At 31.6% G+C, this 20,160-nt stretch overlaps 1 protein-coding gene across 2 annotated transcripts in view; it reads right to left on the minus strand.

The window, feature by feature from the left end:
• LOC130892099 (cytospin-A-like) overlaps positions 1 to 19,609 on the minus strand; it is a 161,390-nt gene extending 141,781 nt beyond the window's left edge. Inside the window, exon 1 of one of the 2 annotated variants that reach the window (XM_057797339.1) lies at positions 19,210 to 19,609. In XM_057797339.1, the coding sequence (XP_057653322.1) occupies positions 19,210 to 19,215 (6 nt within the window). In that variant the 5' untranslated portion in view covers positions 19,216 to 19,609. The remainder of the gene's footprint in view (positions 1 to 19,209) is intronic. The other variant, XM_057797340.1, reaches the window with a different exon arrangement.
• Between the last annotated feature and the right edge of the window lie 551 nt (positions 19,610 to 20,160).

A 20,160-nucleotide genomic window follows, 5' to 3' on the forward strand; every position in this document is an offset into this window, starting at 1 on the left:
TACGCGCTAACATCAGGATGCGAATTATTATTAAGTCCTGTCGCAATTGAGGGGGGTTGGTAAAATGCTGTATTCCGAAGGCTATCTCATCTGCGCACATGTGGGAATCTTCAAACCATGTTAATGAAGATGTTCAAACTTCAAGGTGAGAAATCCAGTAACTGTCTTCTCTATTAAGTAAATAAAAGATTTTCAACCGTACATAAGTACATATACAGGGTTTTGTTTTTATTTTATAATAGAGTTTGTATGTAGGAGGGTATTTACTTCATCTTCGTTTTTTTGGGAGATTCGAGAGGACATTCTGGGAAAGAGTGCGAAAATGTTAAAATCAATATATATATATATATATATATATATATATATATATATATATATATATATATATATATATACTTATATAGGTTTCTTAGCCTCACACACGAAGTAGGTCCCCATAATCTGTACTCCAGCCCATGAATTGTGATTCAAAGGGTAGGGTACAATTGATGAATTACTTACCATCCGGCTCAACAAGAATCCAATTCCAATGTATCTACCTATCTATGTCACAAAAACTTTGAACTTGATATCCCTTCTTCTCAATATCGGAGTAATTTGAAATTTAAAAAAATTGATAAAGATCGATTTGAAGTCAATAATTTAATAGATTTGTATAATAATTCTGGCCATGATTATTAGTATAGCATGTAATAGAGACTTTGAACTCGATTTTCAAACTTCTAAACACCGGATTCATTTGAAAGTTTGCATACTTGACAAGGACCAATTACAATACAAAAATTTAATACATTTTTTTTTCCAGAAAAATGATGAGACAAAATTTTGGAGTGGAATATTACCCGCTTTAAATGATGAAGTCAGATTTTGTATACTAGAACCGATGACAACTAGTTCAACTCAAGATTACTTTTCACCATAATCACCAAAAATATTGACAATATCATCATATTTGTGGACTAGTGTTGTTTCAGAAAAAATTAATGATTAAAAATAGCCATTCTGATTCTGGTATCTACTTTTATATTATACGGTTAATTATTTTGTCGTTTATCTTTGTTCTTAGCTGTTAAATGCTGGACAAACTGCAGTAGAACTAACTGTCAAATTTCTTTATAACTATGAGGCATTAGATGAAATAATTATATTGCAGAATTATTTTATATAAATAGAATTTTTCAAAAATATTCAATATATTAAAAATTATTATTATATTATTCAATAGATTAAAAATTGTAATTTTGATACAATATTCAAGAACTGTTTGGTAGGGTCCGAAAAGCGCAAGTGCATCGAGCGAATAGGCACATTTAGAAAACATTGCGTGCATCTAGCGCCCACTACCTGTGTCAAATCCGAAAGATCGTTTGACGAACGCACAAGAAAATTTGATCTGCCAAAGTGAGTCCTAGGCAAACATACGAACTTTTGAATAATTATTATTATTAAGACAAAACGAAAAACTATCAGCAACATCTAAGATTTTCCAAAATGAGCGAATGTTTAATATTATATTATAATATATTGAACAAACATGGATAGAAAAATTTTTTTATTTATTCTAAGAATGGTTTTGGGTTCAAAATAATTAAAAAAAATTGTTGAATTTTCCACAAAAGAGCCTTTTAATTTAAGAATATTTAGGTTAGGTTAGGTTAGGAGACTAAGACTATAATCGCATTGATGAGGAAGTATTAACTCTTTGATACCGTCTTTATACCTGGAAATGTGCGCTCGATGCATCCTCCTATATAATCTCTGCACTCGAAAAAAATTTAATAGAGGAGATATATTTTGACGTTATAAGAAATATTTACATCACAATTTTTTATTATTAGGTTCCTTATTGAGTGTCCTTTGCAATAGTTGAATAAAATCTGAAAAAATTTTGGAGCTTCGACATCAAAACGAACGATTCCCGTCAGCGCTCAAGCGTAAACGAAATTTTTTGGCGTTATAAAAAATACTTACATTATATTTTTTAGTTAAAAGGTTTTTTATTGGAAGTCCTTTGCAATAGTTAAAGAAAATTTGAGGAAATTTTGGGGCTTCGATATCAATTCATGTATTATATTATAGACGATAAAAGTCATCCAATAACAAAAAATATAAATATGAAACTTGTAGCATTCCTTTTCTCATAACATATTTATATAAAAAAATTCGACCTTCGCTGTATTCTAGGATATCACGAGTATCAGATTTTCTTTTCACACACCTGTTGATTTACGTTCCCGTTTTGTGAGAAAATATAAATTATGACCCAATACGTATTTTATTAAACCGTACATACTATACATTTTTTTTCAAAACACTATTATATATTTGAAGGGTCTTATTAGAACAAAAGAAAAGAAATTGGAGTCGAAAAAAATTTAAGTAATGAAAATGAGTAATGAAACACGTAGACATATTAAAGCCAATTAAAACTTGCACGAGAGATATTTTCACTAGACGAAGATGTTATTACCTAGATAAACGTCAATTTTGAACAAAAAAGAGGCAAGCCTTGTATGAAAAATACTTTTATGAATAGAAATTTTAACTGAGAAAATAAGAATATTATCCGTTTGCGATTTCACCAATAAGAAATGCCAATATTTTGCCCGGCTACTGCCAGTTTTATACAAAACAGAAGAAGCAAGAAAATTCAAAGTAATCGTCATTGTACACAACACACTTGTTTGACATGATGCAATACACCGTGCAATGCAATACAAGGCGAAATATTTCTTGGTAAAAAGCATGCGCAGATGAAGTTAAGCTGATTGTTTCATACAAGATCGTTCACTTGCATCATTATCGGTTTGGTGCCATTTTTATTGCGTGCAAGCTGCAATTCTAGGGATGAATCTAGTTACTTTTGGCTTAACAACCAATCTATCCATCAGGCTCCAAAACCAATGCAGCAGCAGATATAATTATTTGCAGTAATCCACTGACCACTTTTTCACTTCGTTACTGACTTATTTAATTTTGTTATCATCATTTTTTAAACCAGTCACAAAACATTGAATGAAATTTTAGGTAAGGGATTTGTTTAATTGACTTATTGAATTTTTGTTAGTGGCAGCCACGATGCAATGACAAGAGACATGCGACTTGCAATATTCATATATGCAATATTTTGACATCGCAAGAAATTACATGCAATTTCTTGCACGTTGTCTTGCACCATGTCAAGCGGCCTTTATAAAATGCTTCTTCCGAAATCGATCGCAGAACAAACAATGTCTACATAGTGTAGAGGTTCATAAATTTAATCAATGGTATACAAAATAAATCTTTATAAATATTAGTAACTCATTTTGAACAATTAACTTACAACATGGTTTTCCTTAATAAGCGTATTTTCCATGTTATCTTCCCCAAGGATATCGTTTGGTACTTTGTTCACTGAATTGGATATTGCAGTATATATTTACAACAAAAATTAGGATTATTTATTTACTTCCGACCATAAAAATCACGGAACATAGCAAATCACATTAGTTGCTTCCATACCTACGATATAATAAAAGAACAAAAGGAATCTTCAAGGGATGCTCATAGGTACGTTTACGGTCATTCCAATTTGAAATAAAAGAGTCATTCTATTTGAAATTGCGCAGAAATATACCAGAAGCAAAAAATAATGTTTTTTCAACTAGTACAAATAACTACTTGGTAATTATTCCCTACTTGATAATACGATGTTGGCAAAATTTTTACGCAATATTGTAATAAATTATAATACTAATACACTGTCTTTCTGGAAATAAAGAATAAATGTGGAAGTAAGACAGAAAACAATTTTAAACTACATAAACATAATGGAACGTTAATAGAATTTGAGAAAGTAGAAAATTTCACGTATTTGGGTGTACTACTAGATAATAAATGCCAAGAAAAGAAAGATATCGAACTAAGAATTGCCAAAAGTAACAGCTATGCAGGCAGTCTTTGAGAAAATTTACATCGTAAGAGATATCCAGTTCTACGAAAGTTCGAATTTATAAGACAATGTTGAGACCCACCCTGACATACGCCTGTGAAACTTGGATAATGACGATTAAATCTAAACAGAAATTGGATATCTGGGAGAGAAAAATATTAAGAAGAATTTTGGGAGGAAAGCAGATAGGGTTAGGATGGGAGAGAAGATCAAACTATGAAATGTACACACTTCTCAATAAGTCACCAATCAGCGCGTTTATAAAGACAAGGTTACAATGGATAGGTCACTTAGAACGAAGGCAAACTCGAGTTTCATGGAAGATACCAGAGGGTGAGAGAAAAAGAGGTAGACTAAAAAACGGTGAATGGAAGAGGTGGAAGAAGACCTTGGAGATAGAAACATCCAGAGATGGAGAGAAAAAGCAAGGGATCGAAAGAAGAGATTATAATGCAAATACAGGAAAGAATGTGAAATAGTCACGTCCAAGATGATAGTAGGGTTTAGTACGGTCTCTCAAGCAGGTATACTTGACTAATATTGTCAGTTCTATTGTGTCTGTTTGATAGTGAAGAACACTGTGGGGGTACCTACGTTCAAATTTACCATACTAATTCACCAAGCGCATATTACCTACCCTTTCTATCATCCGAATACTTTCTCATTTTAACTTGGTGCCTCTCGTACGTTTCTCGACATTCAATACTCTAACTGACTTCCCAATCCAATCTTTGAATTTTCTTCTACTAATTACATACGAAATTGATTAGTATCAAAACAAGAGGAAGGAGCGATTTTCTTGGAATACCGATTTTACAAACCTTTTTCAAGATTCAAATAATTTAACTCAAGTAATTGTTAGGTTTTTTTCCCGATGGTGAAATACAGTTTAATATAAAAAATAAACAAAAAAAGATTCCCAATAAGAATGTTGAAGATAGTTCTAAAAAAAGGGAATAAAGTTTAAAAACGGTAGGTATTAATCTTATTATACTGAGGGCGCAAATAATCCACCTCTTTCAACTGAACAATATCCATATCTGTAGAGTATAATATTTTTCAGATGTTTAGATGAATTCTACCATAGTTCAATTCTTTTTTCGCAATTCCCTCTAACGCTTCTCCACCTTTTTATGTTAATTTTTATAGAGCAATTTGTCTTTGACATCAACATTAATTTCTGTTTCAGCGAGAACATTCTCATTTGATTGATATTTTATTCCTTGGCGTATTTTTGTTTGGAGAATGTTCTTATTGGATGCTGATGTTCAATTTATCACTGCATTGAATTTGACCATCGTTTTTACCAACAAGTGACACGATGCATTGTTTTGGAGAAAGAGATTTTTTTCTTTTGTAAATTATTAGATTTCTCCATAATATTCTTTTTCATTTGGTCCGATAATGTACAATAATAGTCATTGTTTAGTATTTTCACATATTGTTTCAAGGGTGCAATTATTTATTTAGAATATCAAGTAGAGAACAGCTCAGTAAGAATATTCGATGGCGACGTACTTACCTAGCCAAAGACAAGAAGAATAACTTTTACACTTTGGTTAAAATCTCAGCATATAATCTCGAATAGAATAATAATCACTAAGTTATGAAATAAATAAATTTATATTCACAGGACTAGCATAAATTCCGGATCAAATAATATTATAGTAATAGCATAATTTGTTGCGATTTGTATTTCCTTTATATTGTTTTCAACGCTACCAAACAAACAATTCTATTTAGCCATATGATTCCACCACGTACATGAATAATTCCATTAGTATTATAATTCTCATTCCTACGTTTATTATGAGAAGAAGAACAGTTCTTAATGCAAACAAATCACCTCAAAAATCACAAAAAGTGACAGACATATATTTCGATTTTGTGGAAGCTTTCTATTAATCCATAATGGGTCTATGATGTAATCTTCAACGTGAATATTTTAGGAAGATTGTCTCTGTATAGAGGTATTTACTTTCTCGAAGATAGCAGAAGAGATATGGGTGCGCACTAGAACACTCCAGTAGTCGCATGTCACCTGAGAGCTTCCAAAGAAACATTTGTGGGCGTGGCCAGAGCATGTTCAAACATGCGAACTCTTTCCTCCTTCTATCCTCCTTTCCTAGTAGCAGCCACATGCCAGTGTTGTGTTTGTTTCCTTCTGGACAACTGGTGTCAAATTACAAGGTGAATCATCTCTGAGATCCTACGCGACTACTATTGTAAGTATTGAGTAACTTTGTTTTACTATTTTTTAATTTGATAAGTTGGAAATGAGGTACCAGTTAGGCGACTTTCTCTCCGGCGACTGAGGAGAGAATTCCTAGAAAAACAGCTTCAGAAGAGAAGAAAAATACTTACTCTTCCCCTGCAATGTTTTGAGCAGATTGCAGGGGATCTCATCAGATGATACTACTTCTACTTTTCAAACAAACGAAGGTGCAACAGAAACTACTTCTCGTAAACGGTGTGCACCATATCAAAAAGATAAAAAAAAAGGTATACCCAGTACAGATATAAAAATTGTGGGCGATATTTATGCTTAAGTCCACATTGTTCCTTTATTTGTGCTGATGGGTGTAGTCGCAAAAAAGACTGATACATTTTTTTACGAAAAGAAATTATTGGTAATCAGTTTGCATTGTAAATAAAATACTGTGAAATGTTTTTTAAAATATTTTTTGTATTCACCTCTCTCTTCATTATTTTATAAATTCAACATTGTTATATTTTTATATTTCTTCACAAAGCTTTTTAATAAACATCCTGGACTTGAGATTTAATTATTTCAATCATTTTACCAATTCTCTATAATGTTAAAGTAGTATTGAGAGTATAATTGGACAAAATAGAAAAGGCATCTTGACATGCGACTATTTATGCACCTTATAGAGGTGCGACTACTGTAGTATTAATGGAGGCGGAAGAGAACCTAAATTTTTGCACTTTATAACTTGTAGGAATGGTAGGTAGTAACAATTTGAATTATTGAAAATATATTTCTATAGTAGATAACGTGGAATTTGCTTTACAAAATACATCTGTATCCTTGGTTTTTTGTTACTGTAAACGAACGAACGATGTAGGTACTGTATAATTATTTTATATACACTGGCGAGCAAAAAAATTGAGGTCAGTTCAGAAATTGCGAATAATTTTAGCGTTAATATTGATAAGAATTAGTAGACGTTAAAGCAAATGTTTCCGAGACTTAGAGTATGACTTTGACGAAAAATGTGCCTTTGCGCTAATTGAACATTCACATTTCCCCTGCCTGTTTTCCCGTTTACTGTTGATTCTTTGGGTAAAACCTAACGACTGCAAAGTGTAGTGATTTAACAGGCCCGTAATGCATTTAGATCCGATTGTTGTGGCAAGAATTGTTGCGCTGTTACAAGATTGTCGGGGGCAATGTGAAACTGCAAGAATTGTTGGTGCTAGTCTTTGTGGTGTGCAAAGGGTGTACCAGCGCTTTCTGGAGACTGGCCTGATCATTAGAAGACCAGGGTCTGGGCGAAAAAGAGTTACCACTCAACGAGATGACAGTTTTTTGGTGTCCACAAATTTGCGGAATAGGACAGCAGATGCGGTTTCACTGCGAAATCAGTTGGAAGAAATGAGAAATGTTAACTTTAGTGAATGGACCGTTAGAAGAAGGCTTAATGGTGCTGGACTGTCATGCAGAAGAATGGCTACAGGTCCTCCGTTGCACGCCAGCATAGGACTGCAAGATTGACATTTGCCAAAGATTACGTTCGTTGGAATGATGATGACTGGAGCTGGGTATTGTTCTCAGATGAGTCGCGTTTTTGTCACACAGTCATGGTTTGGGCGGAAATCACTGCACAAGCTCGTACAGAATTGGTCTTCATAGAAAATGGCTCCCTAACCTCACAGCAAGAATTTTCAGGGAGTATCTGGATGAGGTAGAAATTAGGTGGTTGTGTGATCCGGAACTTAATTCAAAGTATGCCGCGCCAACTTCAAGCAGTCATCAATGCAAGAGGAGGAAATACACGTTATTAGTGTCAAGTTTTTTCATTTTGTTCGTTCTATATCTTCCCTAACAACAAAGTGTTGAATTTCGCCCTAAATGTTAATTTGTTGCTTTTTCAGAATAAATCATTATATCCAAAAAAATGCATTTTTTTAGTATAGCTTACAAAGACACATGCAATGATGTACAGTTTGCGAATACTATCTTAAAACGTAAAATTTCAAAGAACATGAAAATTTTAAGGTGACCTCAAGTTTTTGCTCGCCAGTGTATTATTTATACGATTTCTATTTCTAATTCTAGGGTGAATTAATAAATACTGTCTCTTACGTTCTTAATTTATTTAAACACTGTACACACACTTAACTAACTTATAATAATTCACTTATCGCTAACACTTAATTCATATGTTTAATTTATTTAAATTCTTCGATTACTTTCTATTTCGGTCTGTTCACTACGGATATTTATTATAAATTGAGCTCAACTGTGCTACACAAACTCCTTATATATCCTAAAAGAATTCTAAAAACTTCTAGAAAAAAAAACAAATAAATAATTAGTCCTTCCTAGAAAGTATTCAAAAGAAACAGTATAAATAAGCCGCCTGCTATAATACATAGTTATATAAAAAGCAAACATCAAAGACAGCGCTGCCGAATTTTAGAATTGCTGGTATTTCAATCGTACATCAAAGGTTGCTGCCTTCGCCGAATTTCAAAGTTCCATCTTTTTACTCTTGTCGATTTCGTATCAGAGCTTCCGATTCTCTTTACCGCCCTAGCTACTCTCATCTTTGTTCCACACCACAATATGTGCTTGAGGTATCCGCACAAAAAAAGTTAAGAAGCGCCAAATCTGGACAACGAGGGAGCCATGGAATATGAGTTGAATTCAACTCCTATAATTCACGTTTTGCTAGCGTGGATTTTGAAAGAAAAAAAGGTCCAATTATTTCTCTGCCCGGACTTAAGAACTACGATTACGGTGGAATTTCAGTGAAAGGGCCTCATCAGAGAGAAAAATATTGTTAAAATTGTAAAATGGATTAAGTATTTCATTAGCAAATGCGAGCCTTTTTCTAACGTCACATTTGTTCAATTCTTGCAAACTCTGCTTAAATTCTTAAACTCTGCAAAGTTTAAAATTCGTCACTATAATTGTAAGACAGACGATCTCTTGCGGGTAAACAATCGTGGATCTTCTCGTACAGACTTCATAACACTCTCAATATTGTCTTCAGTCCTAGATGTTCTAGGAGGACCTTTTGCTTATGAAGTAAACTTTGACCCAGTCTTTTCAAAACATTTCAATTAAGCTTGGAGCTTTACTAATTCGGCGTAGTTCATATTCAGAATCGCCTAGTAATAATAGTTACAGTTCTCGAAAAACGCGCGACGCTTTCCGTCGAAGTGACTCATTGTGACAAAAACTCCATGAGCATGCCTACTCAACGGTAGCTCCCTCTGCCCACGTGCTTTCTATCCAGGGAAAAAAGGAATATGCACGTTCTATTGAGCCACCCAATATTTCCACTTATATACGGCAAACACCTCCGCGCTTTTGTTTTGATACTGATCGATTTCTATTTTAATAAGTAGAGTACTCTAAGAATGGAGTGAAAATACAGATAAACAGTTAGGTTTTTCATAATTCATACTGTAAATATTCACTCAAGTATACATTTTCAAAGAGTAATTGCATGATTGAATAAAACAGATTATCAAAGATTGTAATGATAGAAAAATGTATTCGATGTATTGGCATTCCCGGAACACTTATATAAAAGCCTGCAAATGATAATAACATGAAATAATTAGTGCTGTTTGATTATAATTAACATCGCATGTCTACTAATGTTCGTAAACCTTAATTACTGTTCAGCGTCTGTAAATACGGGGTGTTTTTTAGTAATTAAGCTCACAACAACACGAGAATCTACATTTAAAGATTTTCCATGCTAATTACTTGTGAAAAGCGTTATTTCAATATTTGATACACTATCATAGAGGAACAAGAAATAATGCTATGTGTTTAGCACAAGAGTTTATTTATTCGGTTTCCAGTTTAAGGAGTGAACATTACAAGCCAAATACAGTATTTTTAACACTCTTTAATCGTAAAACACATATTTTTTTATGATTAAGATGTTTTATTATTCAGTTTAAATTTAATTATCTCTTCAATTTCTTGTTTCTTAGACCTTTTAATATGTTTGTGTTTCTATATGTTCTCGATTTTAGGTCTCTTCTGATTCAAAATTAGTTTTTTTAATAATTTTTGAAAGATAGATAAAATTGACGTTTCAACTTTTCTTTAAGTCTTCATTAAAATATGAAATTGACACTGACAATTTGCGTATTTATATTGATCAATAGATCATATGAATATGAAAATAAGAGTAAAATCAAACTAGAACTTGTTCTAATAAGAAGAATTAAATTTTCCTTGGTTCTTACATCTAAAATATTAAATTATTTGTAATTTTATTAGAATTTACAAAATAGATTTATAAATTTTACTTAACGAAAAGTAGAATTTTTCGAAATGGTTCACATTCATAAAAACGATAACGATATAAATGATAAAAAAGATCTAAATAATTTAAGTAAAATTCATAGCTCTATTTTGTAAATTCTAATAAAACTACAAAAAAATTAATATTTGAGATGTAGAGACTAAAGAGAAATTAGTTGTTCTTATTAGAACTAAGTTCTAGTTTTATTTTATTCTTATTTTGATATTCAAGATGAATCAATTGATGAATATAAATAAGCAAATTGTCAGTGTCAATATCATATACAAAGACTTACAAGAAAGTCGAAACGTCAAAATTTATCTTTGTTTTAAAAACTATATAATTCTGAAACGGAAGAGACCTAAAATCAAGAACATTTAGAAATTTAATCATTTAGAGTTAATATGGTCAAGACATTCCAAGAAAAAATAAAACAGATATAAGAATGAATAGCCGGTAAAATAACAAAATGAAGAAAGTGAGGAATTCGGGCGAGAAATGTTTCTCTTTGCAGTGAACCACTGTTGCATCGACAATTCGTTTATTTGAAGTAGATTTGGTTTAGAGTACCTATCTACAGAGTGCTACGGGACTTGATGCACAAAATTCGGGAGTGAGTAGATGACATGAAAATAATGCTATGACATTAAAAAAATTTCTAATACGATAGTTATATTCACTCAAAGTGCGAAATCAGAATTTATATTTAAGTACATTTTCGAAATTATACATTCCAACATTATGAATTTTGAATAGATGTTTACGTACGATTACAATTTATGATAATTTTCTTCAGAATGTCTCTTTATGGCAAACAGTTTCCTTGGCATGTACAACGATCTAAAAATCTACATATCTCCTGGACCATTAATTTTATCGAGTAACTTTTTGTTACAAAATCGTTTCAAAAAACCATTTTAGCTATCTTAAGATTGCACCTAAAAGTTGTCCCTGTAAATATTACGAATTGTTAACCATTGGGCATGAGCCGCCCCTGGCCTTCAGATAGTAGTGTATAATTATTTATTCCGTCAAAAACACTACATGGATATACGTAATTTAAATAAGATTAGAGCCCATTTCGTTATTTGTATAGCTTTCAATTCAAATAAAAAAATAAGCTGTAGTATCAGCATTATAATTATGAAAAGTTTTCAATATTTGTACAAGATAATAAAATATTCGTCACTTTTTTAAATGATCTTTGTTCACCAAAATTAAAGCACTTTTATTTTTTGTATGTTGGTTACTTGAATGAATCTCATTACGAAATTTATTTATCAAAATTAGAAAATTAAGAGAAATCAAAATGTATTTTAGAAAATTATAAGAAATTTAAATATAAATAGTACCAGAAGGTTTATTTTTTTTATAAATAATAGAGTTTAATAACAAGAGTTGTACGGAGTAAAAAATAGAAATTTCAATTTCCGTTTTTTATCGATTGATATGTAAATCGGGGTAGTTTTACACAAAGAGAATGTTTGCATGCTAATTTGATTAAATATAATACACCGCATTGCACCCCCGGCATAACCTCTCAAAAAATAGATTCAAACTAATAAATTTCAGTGTCAACTCAAAAATAAACCTACCTACAACAGTAAAATCGAAAGGTAACCAACGAAAGAATGCGTCAACATCCCTCAAACAAAGGGCCGAACCTTCAGAGTCCGTTTGTACACCCTACGGCATTTACAATTTCCGAACATCCCTTTTCTCACTTCTTTCGAATAAATGGCGCGATATAACGTACAAGGATACTGTATTTTACCCGATAGTTGACAACACTTATTAATATTTGAAGTTTTAAACTTTAAATTTTTTGTTATCAAAAATGGTCCATCAGGCCGAAATCAAAATAAAAACAAACACATCTCACGACGCGCGCCGGCAATTCGTAGTACTAGTTAGCCTAGGAGGCAAACACGAGCAGCTGCAATGTGACTACGCTTTTAATACAGCGCTGCCAAGTTTCTGAAAATATTTTCCCGTTTTTGTATTTTTTTTTATAAATTCGTATGTAGACAGCTTTATTGATAATGTCTTATTGTGAAAATTCCCGTAGAATTTAAAACTTTTGCTCATTACTATTCAGTAATTTCTAGTGAAACATGTTGGTTAACAAAAAAGTTGTTCATCGCAGAAGATTTTGAAATGTGACGAATAACATGTTGTTGAAACATAGTAGATTCAAACAAAACAATAAAAATGCATATAAGTTAATTTTTTTGGTTTTTCCTCCGATTCGATTGTTTTTATGTATGTACTAGATACATCAGGATTAGGATAGAAAGTTTTTTCACTTCCGAATAAATGAATAAGGATTCTTTTTCCACACTTTTGTGTGTAAATATATATGAAATTAGTTGATATTACTTATTTTTTCAAATAAGATCAAAATTTGGAAAATGAATCTGCAGTCAACTTTAAAATGTTAATTTCATAATTACCCTCATGGAAATGAAACTGAAGTATGTACTAAAATATTTTATTAAGAAAGTGGATGATATAAGCAGATGATAACATCATACTTTGTTTCTCAATATTTTCTATCATTAAAATCGTAGATATATTTTAAACACAACTACTAATCTTGCGATGTGGCAACATCGCTCCTAGACAAACGCATGCGTTCGTATTATTGGGTTATGCTTGGCAGGTTGGCCAATGGGACCGTAAAAATTGCGGGCACTAGGAAATAGTGATGTTAAATTTCAAATCCTTTTTATACAAGGAATAACTGCAATATCAATGCTGAATAACATATTATATGATATTAAGTTATTATTCAGTACCGGACAATCTGGTGATTTTGACGTATTATAGTTTACTCAAAAAATAAAAAAAAACTTAAATAGTCTTTGTGTGAGTAAAATTTAAAGTAAGTAGAAGTATACAAGGCTATAATTTCTGTACAAATAAGTGAAATTTGAGTGCGAAGATATCATGCAAAATCGGATGGTTCTTGAAATATTTTATATTTTTTCTGATTAAGTGATTGAGATGAAGTAAAACCACATATAATTTGGAAAACACAAAATTATATTTAGAAATTTTTATTAAAAGTTTGTAACAATAAATATTTTGAGGAGATTGATGAACAGCAGCGATTTAAAAGATAAATATTCTTGAAAATAAATAACAGTTGAATTAAGAATTTGAACATTTTCCATTTTATAAATTTGGAAGCAAATACTGATTCTGTACAAATTTAATGTTAACTTGAGCAACATCAATATCAGATATGTGATGGGAATTGCTTGTCAGACGATTTTCATGCTTTTCTATCATATTTATCAAAGAAATTGATTGGAAAAATCTTCTTGTCAGGCACAATTACATTGTTTCCAATATAGTATTTCTTCCTCTGTTTCAGATTCATAGATACTTATGATGCATCAATGATAACGCTTTTTGAGTAGATTCGCGAATTCGACAGCACGATTCGACGACATAGGATGAATAGGGACACGGTATCGAATAGGAAGTATCGATGCTGGCTGTAGTCATTAGTACTATTGAATGAAAAGTATCGTACTCAAATGTATCGAAAGTATCGATACTTCAAAGTATCGAGTACTTTTCTTGGAGTCTAATGACGTACGTCTCAGAACATTAATATCAGTCAGTAAATGAAAATAAAAGGTTTTGGCACACAAATTTATTACATTAATAAAGAGATTACAATAATAAGACGCCTGTAATTTTACAAATTTTGACCTTTATGAAAAAAGAACTTATTAATTTAGGCACACATCAAAGTAATGTTTTAGATTAGAAAGTTCAGAACGATTGGACTAGATGACGTTGCCATAAACATGCATGGCCGTAACCGTAAGGTCGCAAGTTTCAAGTGGGTAATTTCTGATATTTATTCGATACGATACCTGTTGAAAAGTACTCATTGAGTACAAGTATCGAATGCAAAGTATCGAGTACAAAAGTATCTGTATCGAAAGGTAAGATACTCGATACCACAAAGTATGGATACTTTTTTCGTGTCGCTAAGGTTGAACATAAACGAAAACTATCGCTTCATGGGTAAAGTTTAAGAGCCGGAAAGGAAAGACCTATTTTATTCGGCGTGATGTGAGGCTGGTTTGAATAAACTTTATGTAGTCTAATAAAAGGTCTACCCTTCTTTTTGAAGGTGACTATAAATTAATAATAAGTGAAGTTACAGAAGCACAAGATTGCAAGAATCAGGAGGCACACTTTCATCTAAACAATGAAGAAGATTGAAGAGATACGATTTGCTAAATATTAGATAAGATGAAAAATTTATAACTAAAAGATATACGGACATTGATAATGATGATATTAGATTTTATGTATACCGTGAGGAGTTGTTCGATATTATTCATAGAGCTCATAAATACTGGTCATAAAAGAAAAAAATGCAAGACTAGTCACTTATTGCTGTTAAATGTATCTCAAATAAGGTTAGGTATATTTGCGTTTATAGGCATGGAATATGAATTAAGGAAACGTGCGTTAATATCAAAAATTATAAACTTATATCTTGATTATAAATCCGATAATTTTCAAATTTATGAACTCTAGACGTCAGGTGAATTGAAACATTATAATACTTTGTAGATTTTGAATTATGAAAAACATTTAACGAAGGATTTTATTGTTGCGACCACTTAAAATAAAAAGCGCAAAAGAAGTAGCATATCATTTAATCGTCATCTTCTCTTTGATAGACTCGCCATTTATATTACAGTCCGGTAAAGTTCGCGAGTTTGCCAATTCAATTATTACAGAACTTGCTATTCTTTGGCCCGATCTTGAAATTGTTCATGGTCGACCAAGGCATTCGCAGAGTCAATGCTCTATTGAGAAAGCTAACCAAGATGTTAGTTATTTGGGTTTGGGGGTTGAGATATATGCAGTCAAGAAAAAATATATCATGTTTGGTACTAGTCAGATCAACAGTTTCAGTGACGCAGATTCACCAAATGATATTGTGACCAACTTCACAATGAAGAAGTCATGAAAACTAGTGAAAATGAAGATGTTCACGAGAGTAACTTATGAAAAGGAGTTAACTTGGAAAAAACCGTAGAGAGCATACCTAATATCAATCAATCAAGATCACAATCGCAAAAACGAGAATGAATTACTAAATAATAGCAACGATAACATAGCTAGTGAAGTTAACAATGACGGATTATACACAATGGACACCGAAAATTGGCCACTAATCCGATTATTTTCGGCAGCTCTTTCAAACTTATTCGCAGATTTATTTCGCAATTACTTGGTGATACCAGAAACAATCCTCCAGGAACTACCGCAAATATGTCGGCAAAAAGTTCAGGTCTAGGTTATCTCAAGTGCAACTGCAATAAATTTTGCATTGACACTGTTTCTGTAAACATTCAAAAATGAAATGTAATTCTAAACGTGCAAAAATGAATAATACACAGTCAGTTCTTTATTATATAATGTATTTGTTGATTGAAGTCGAAAATATATATTTTACCAAAAAACAGCTTTGAACTAGTTCAGTTAGTTTTCCTTATTATGAATTTAATTTATCGAAATCGCGTTGTGAGTAATATCATTCGCTCAGTGGCCGAAACCATATGAGTGAATCTACCCACAATGCCATCTGAGTATTTTGCAATACCTATAACGCGACAACCTTCGTATATGCTCCACTTTTGTCGTGTTGAGGGCTTTAATTATTTGCCGAAAAAACGTTGTTAGTGGCCGAAGTTATGTGAATAGTTGCATTATGGGTATAAATTTTGGTCTTCTCCGAATTCGTCAATTGAGTGCAACATATGTATTGATTATTTTCTTAGACATTAGTGGATATACAGAGATTTGATGAAAAAAATTCGGGAGCAGATGACGTGAAAATAATGTAGTGACATGAAAAAATTATAGGCCTAGTTGCGAAATAAGAACTTATATTCAAGTATATTTTCTACATTATACATGCGAACATTATGTAAGTTTTAATGGATGATTACATATATTCATGTAGTGTGTTTGATGAAATAAATAATTCTGCACTACTATCTGAAGGCCGGGGGTGGCTCATGCCCAATGGTTGACAAACCGTAACTTTTACAGGGACAACCTGTATTGTGATTTTTTAACAAAGAAGTACATTTTATTCAACTTTATGAAATTTATGGTTTAGGAGATATGTAGATTTTTACATCGGTGTACATAACATGGAAACCGTTCACCATAAAGAAACATTCTGAAGAAAATTATCATAAATTATTTATTGAAATTACTTAGAGGAGGTATTAAATTGTGTTTCTGATATAAGGAAAAAATTGAGTAGAGAATGTAGAGAAAATTAGTTGGTTAGCCTACAATTTATCAAATGAAAAGAAAACATAAACTATAATAAATGTTCAAAGTGGGCACCTTGTATATCTACACACTTCCGGAGTCTCCGGAACATATTTCTTTGAACTTTGAAGAGCATTCCAACATTCTGCTTTCTAGCGTCACAATGGAAGTTTATTCTATCGATCATTTCGCTTCTTATGTTTACCAGTGTTGCAGATACCAAGCTTTAAACCCCCAAAATCTAATCCATAGTATTTAATTCAAGGGAATGCAAATGGACCTCTCTGACCAATCCACCTATTAAGAAAAATGTTATTAAGATGATTTTTTTACAACATGTAGGAAGTAGGGAAAGGCTCCATTGTGCATGAACCACATGTCTCTTCGAATATCATGTGTAGAAAATTATTATCGAGAAATTTTCGCTGACAATTCAGATTATAATCAAAGAAATATTTGCCTACTAAATTATTACCAACGCATTAACAAAAAATCGATGTTCTTTGTTTGAATTACACCATGAGGATTTTCATTTGCCCATAAATGTAAATTATTAAACAGTAGGTACTTTCCCAACAATTGTATTATCATGCACTTTCTGGATGTGAGAGGAGTAAAGAAGTTTATCCTGTAGAATTCTATCAATAGTTGTCGTTGCAATGTCCAAGAAATATTTGATTGAATTTTAATACCTCCTGTAAGTATTTTCAATAGATAATTATAATTTATGATAATTTTCATCAGAACGTCTCTTTATGGCGAACAGTTTCCTTGGCATGTACTAAACTATAAATTTTATCGAGTTAAACAAAGAGTACCCTTTCGTTAAAAAATCTATTGAAAAATTTTTTAAATTCTACAGGTTATCCCTGAAAAAGTTACGGATTGTTAACCATTAGGCATGAGCCGCCCCTGGCCTTCAGATAATAGCGTAGAATTATTTGTTCCATCAAATAAACTACATGGACATAAGTTATCATCCATTAAAAATTCATAATGTTCGAATGGATAATTTAGAAAAAATACTTAAATTCAAGTTCTGATTTTGCAACTTAAAGGTCTATAACTCAGAAACAAGGGGGCTGTATAAAAAATAATCGGACTTTGTTTAGTAATATAATCATTTCTTCAGTAATGAATACAAGAATTGCTCTCACACTCATACGTATAAAATTTGTAAAACAAAAAACAACTTTTTTAGTGAAATGATTCAAAGTTGGCCGCGTCTTTTCGATACTTAAAATTCTTTTCGTTTTGTTTTGAGTTTGTATATATTTCAATCTGTCCAGACAGCTTCCTAAATATTGAACAATATATTTGGTTAACTTTTACTTTTTGTATTATTCTGTAAACTAATCCAAGACATACCAACCTTCTAAAAACTGCAAATAAAATTTCGAACAAACCTTTTACATAAAGCAAAAACATTTGAGGAAGTAGAGCGAAGCGGAGGCAAAAACAAGTGAAAATAAATTTCATTCTTTATAAACACTACACTAAAATACGTGTTGATACAACTTGAGAGATAGGCTAGAGAAAAAATTATAATAAAAAATAATGGGAAATTTTTTTAATGGAATCCTTGACATTAATGCTTTCAGTAAGGTTCGTGGGAAAATATTGTTTATTCACATAAATTCTAATGCTTTGGGACTTGATGCAAAAAATTTGGGAGTGAGTAAATGACGTAAAAATGATGCTGTGGGATAAAAAAAATTCACATACGATCCCTCTTTTCTAAGTTGTGGAATGAGAACTTGTATTCAACTACGGTGTTTGACTTGACGGAATAAATAATTTTACAATACTATATGAAGGCCAGAAGCGACTCATGTCCAATGGTCAACAATCCGTAACTTTTACAGGGACAACCTGTACAAAATGTACTCTTTGTTTACTCGATGAATTCAAAAGGTAATCATTCATTGAAAGTCACGTTCGAATCTATGATTTAGAAAATACAGTTGAATATAAGTTCTGATTTCGCAACTTTGAAGGCATATAACTAAGAAACGAGGGGTCGTATGATATTTATTTTTGTCGCAGCATTATTTTCACGTCATCCACTCCGATTTTTTACTTGAAGTCCCGGAGCACCCTGTATATTGAATCTCTGAAGGGATATTATTTATATTATAACCTACGCCTCTGTTTATCAGTCCTACCTAGACCTAATCTAGGTATTTAAATCTTCAGTAGCACCACTGTTTCCCACAATTTATTTTAAAATCCCTCACATGTCATCTTCGGACAATGATATTTTTAGAACGTCTAAAATTACACTTATGAACTGGAAGAACATTTTCTTAAATGAATAGGTTGACAAACGGAATCCATTCAGAAATAGATTTATATTAAAAGCGTCTGCTATCAATTAAATTGTTTATACTACATAGTACTCAGATAAATAATAAAAAGGGAATAGGTACTTACAATCATTTTCAATGGAGAAGTGCACAAGACAATCTAAACACTTGATATATACATTGAACCAAGGATTGTTTCAATAATTTTACTTGGCAATTGCATTTTTTCCGCATGCTAAACGTTCTCTATTGAATACATTAATAAATAAATATATTTAACACCCACTTTTCGCAGTTATAATTATTGTAAATACCACTCTGGGGCACATGAACCAAATTCTTCCCCAAATTCAATGAAAGTCTCTGTAAATTTCACGATATTAGACGACTCGACACTTTATTTAAGTGAAAAACAATTTAAATTAAAATATCACATCATTTTAATAAATATTTCAAAAAACGTTATAATTTATGGAATCTTAAACTATGTTGACACAGTTTAGTGTTTACATACTTTTAAAACTACCACGACAAATCTTAATGTTTACTTCTTCGTCTGTGAACATTCAAGTAACTTTTTGAATACAGCGACGTGTGTCGATGATAGAGTAATTAAAACCGCATGCAAGATACAACATATGTTGAATAAATTTAATATAGTTTATAAAAATTCATTATCTCTTATATATACTCTCCGGAGCAAGAGATTCGACGAAATTAATTTTGTTTGTCATCATTTGTTTTCATGTATGTTCAAAAGGTTATCAACATTTCCGGATCCATGAAGTTTTAAACTTCTTTATACATACATTTAAATAGAATCGTATCAAATAGGCAACCTAATAAGCATGCATCCTACTATGCACACCATCAGTGTTACAAAGCTGTACAGAAAGTTGCCTATAGTTGTGTCTCTGCTATAATAATAATTTGAAAAACAGCTCAATTAAATTGTTTTTTATGAAAAAAAAGAAGTTTCACAAAGATCAAGGAAAACCTGTCAACTCCCAAACAAAATCTATTGATATTTTGTAACAAGGAATCATTATCTGGTTTATGAAAAAAATTTCATAACAAT

The sequence above is a fragment of the Diorhabda carinulata genome, chromosome 3, assembly GCF_026250575.1.
Source record: "Diorhabda carinulata isolate Delta chromosome 3, icDioCari1.1, whole genome shotgun sequence".
Taxonomy (NCBI): domain Eukaryota; kingdom Metazoa; phylum Arthropoda; class Insecta; order Coleoptera; family Chrysomelidae; genus Diorhabda; species Diorhabda carinulata.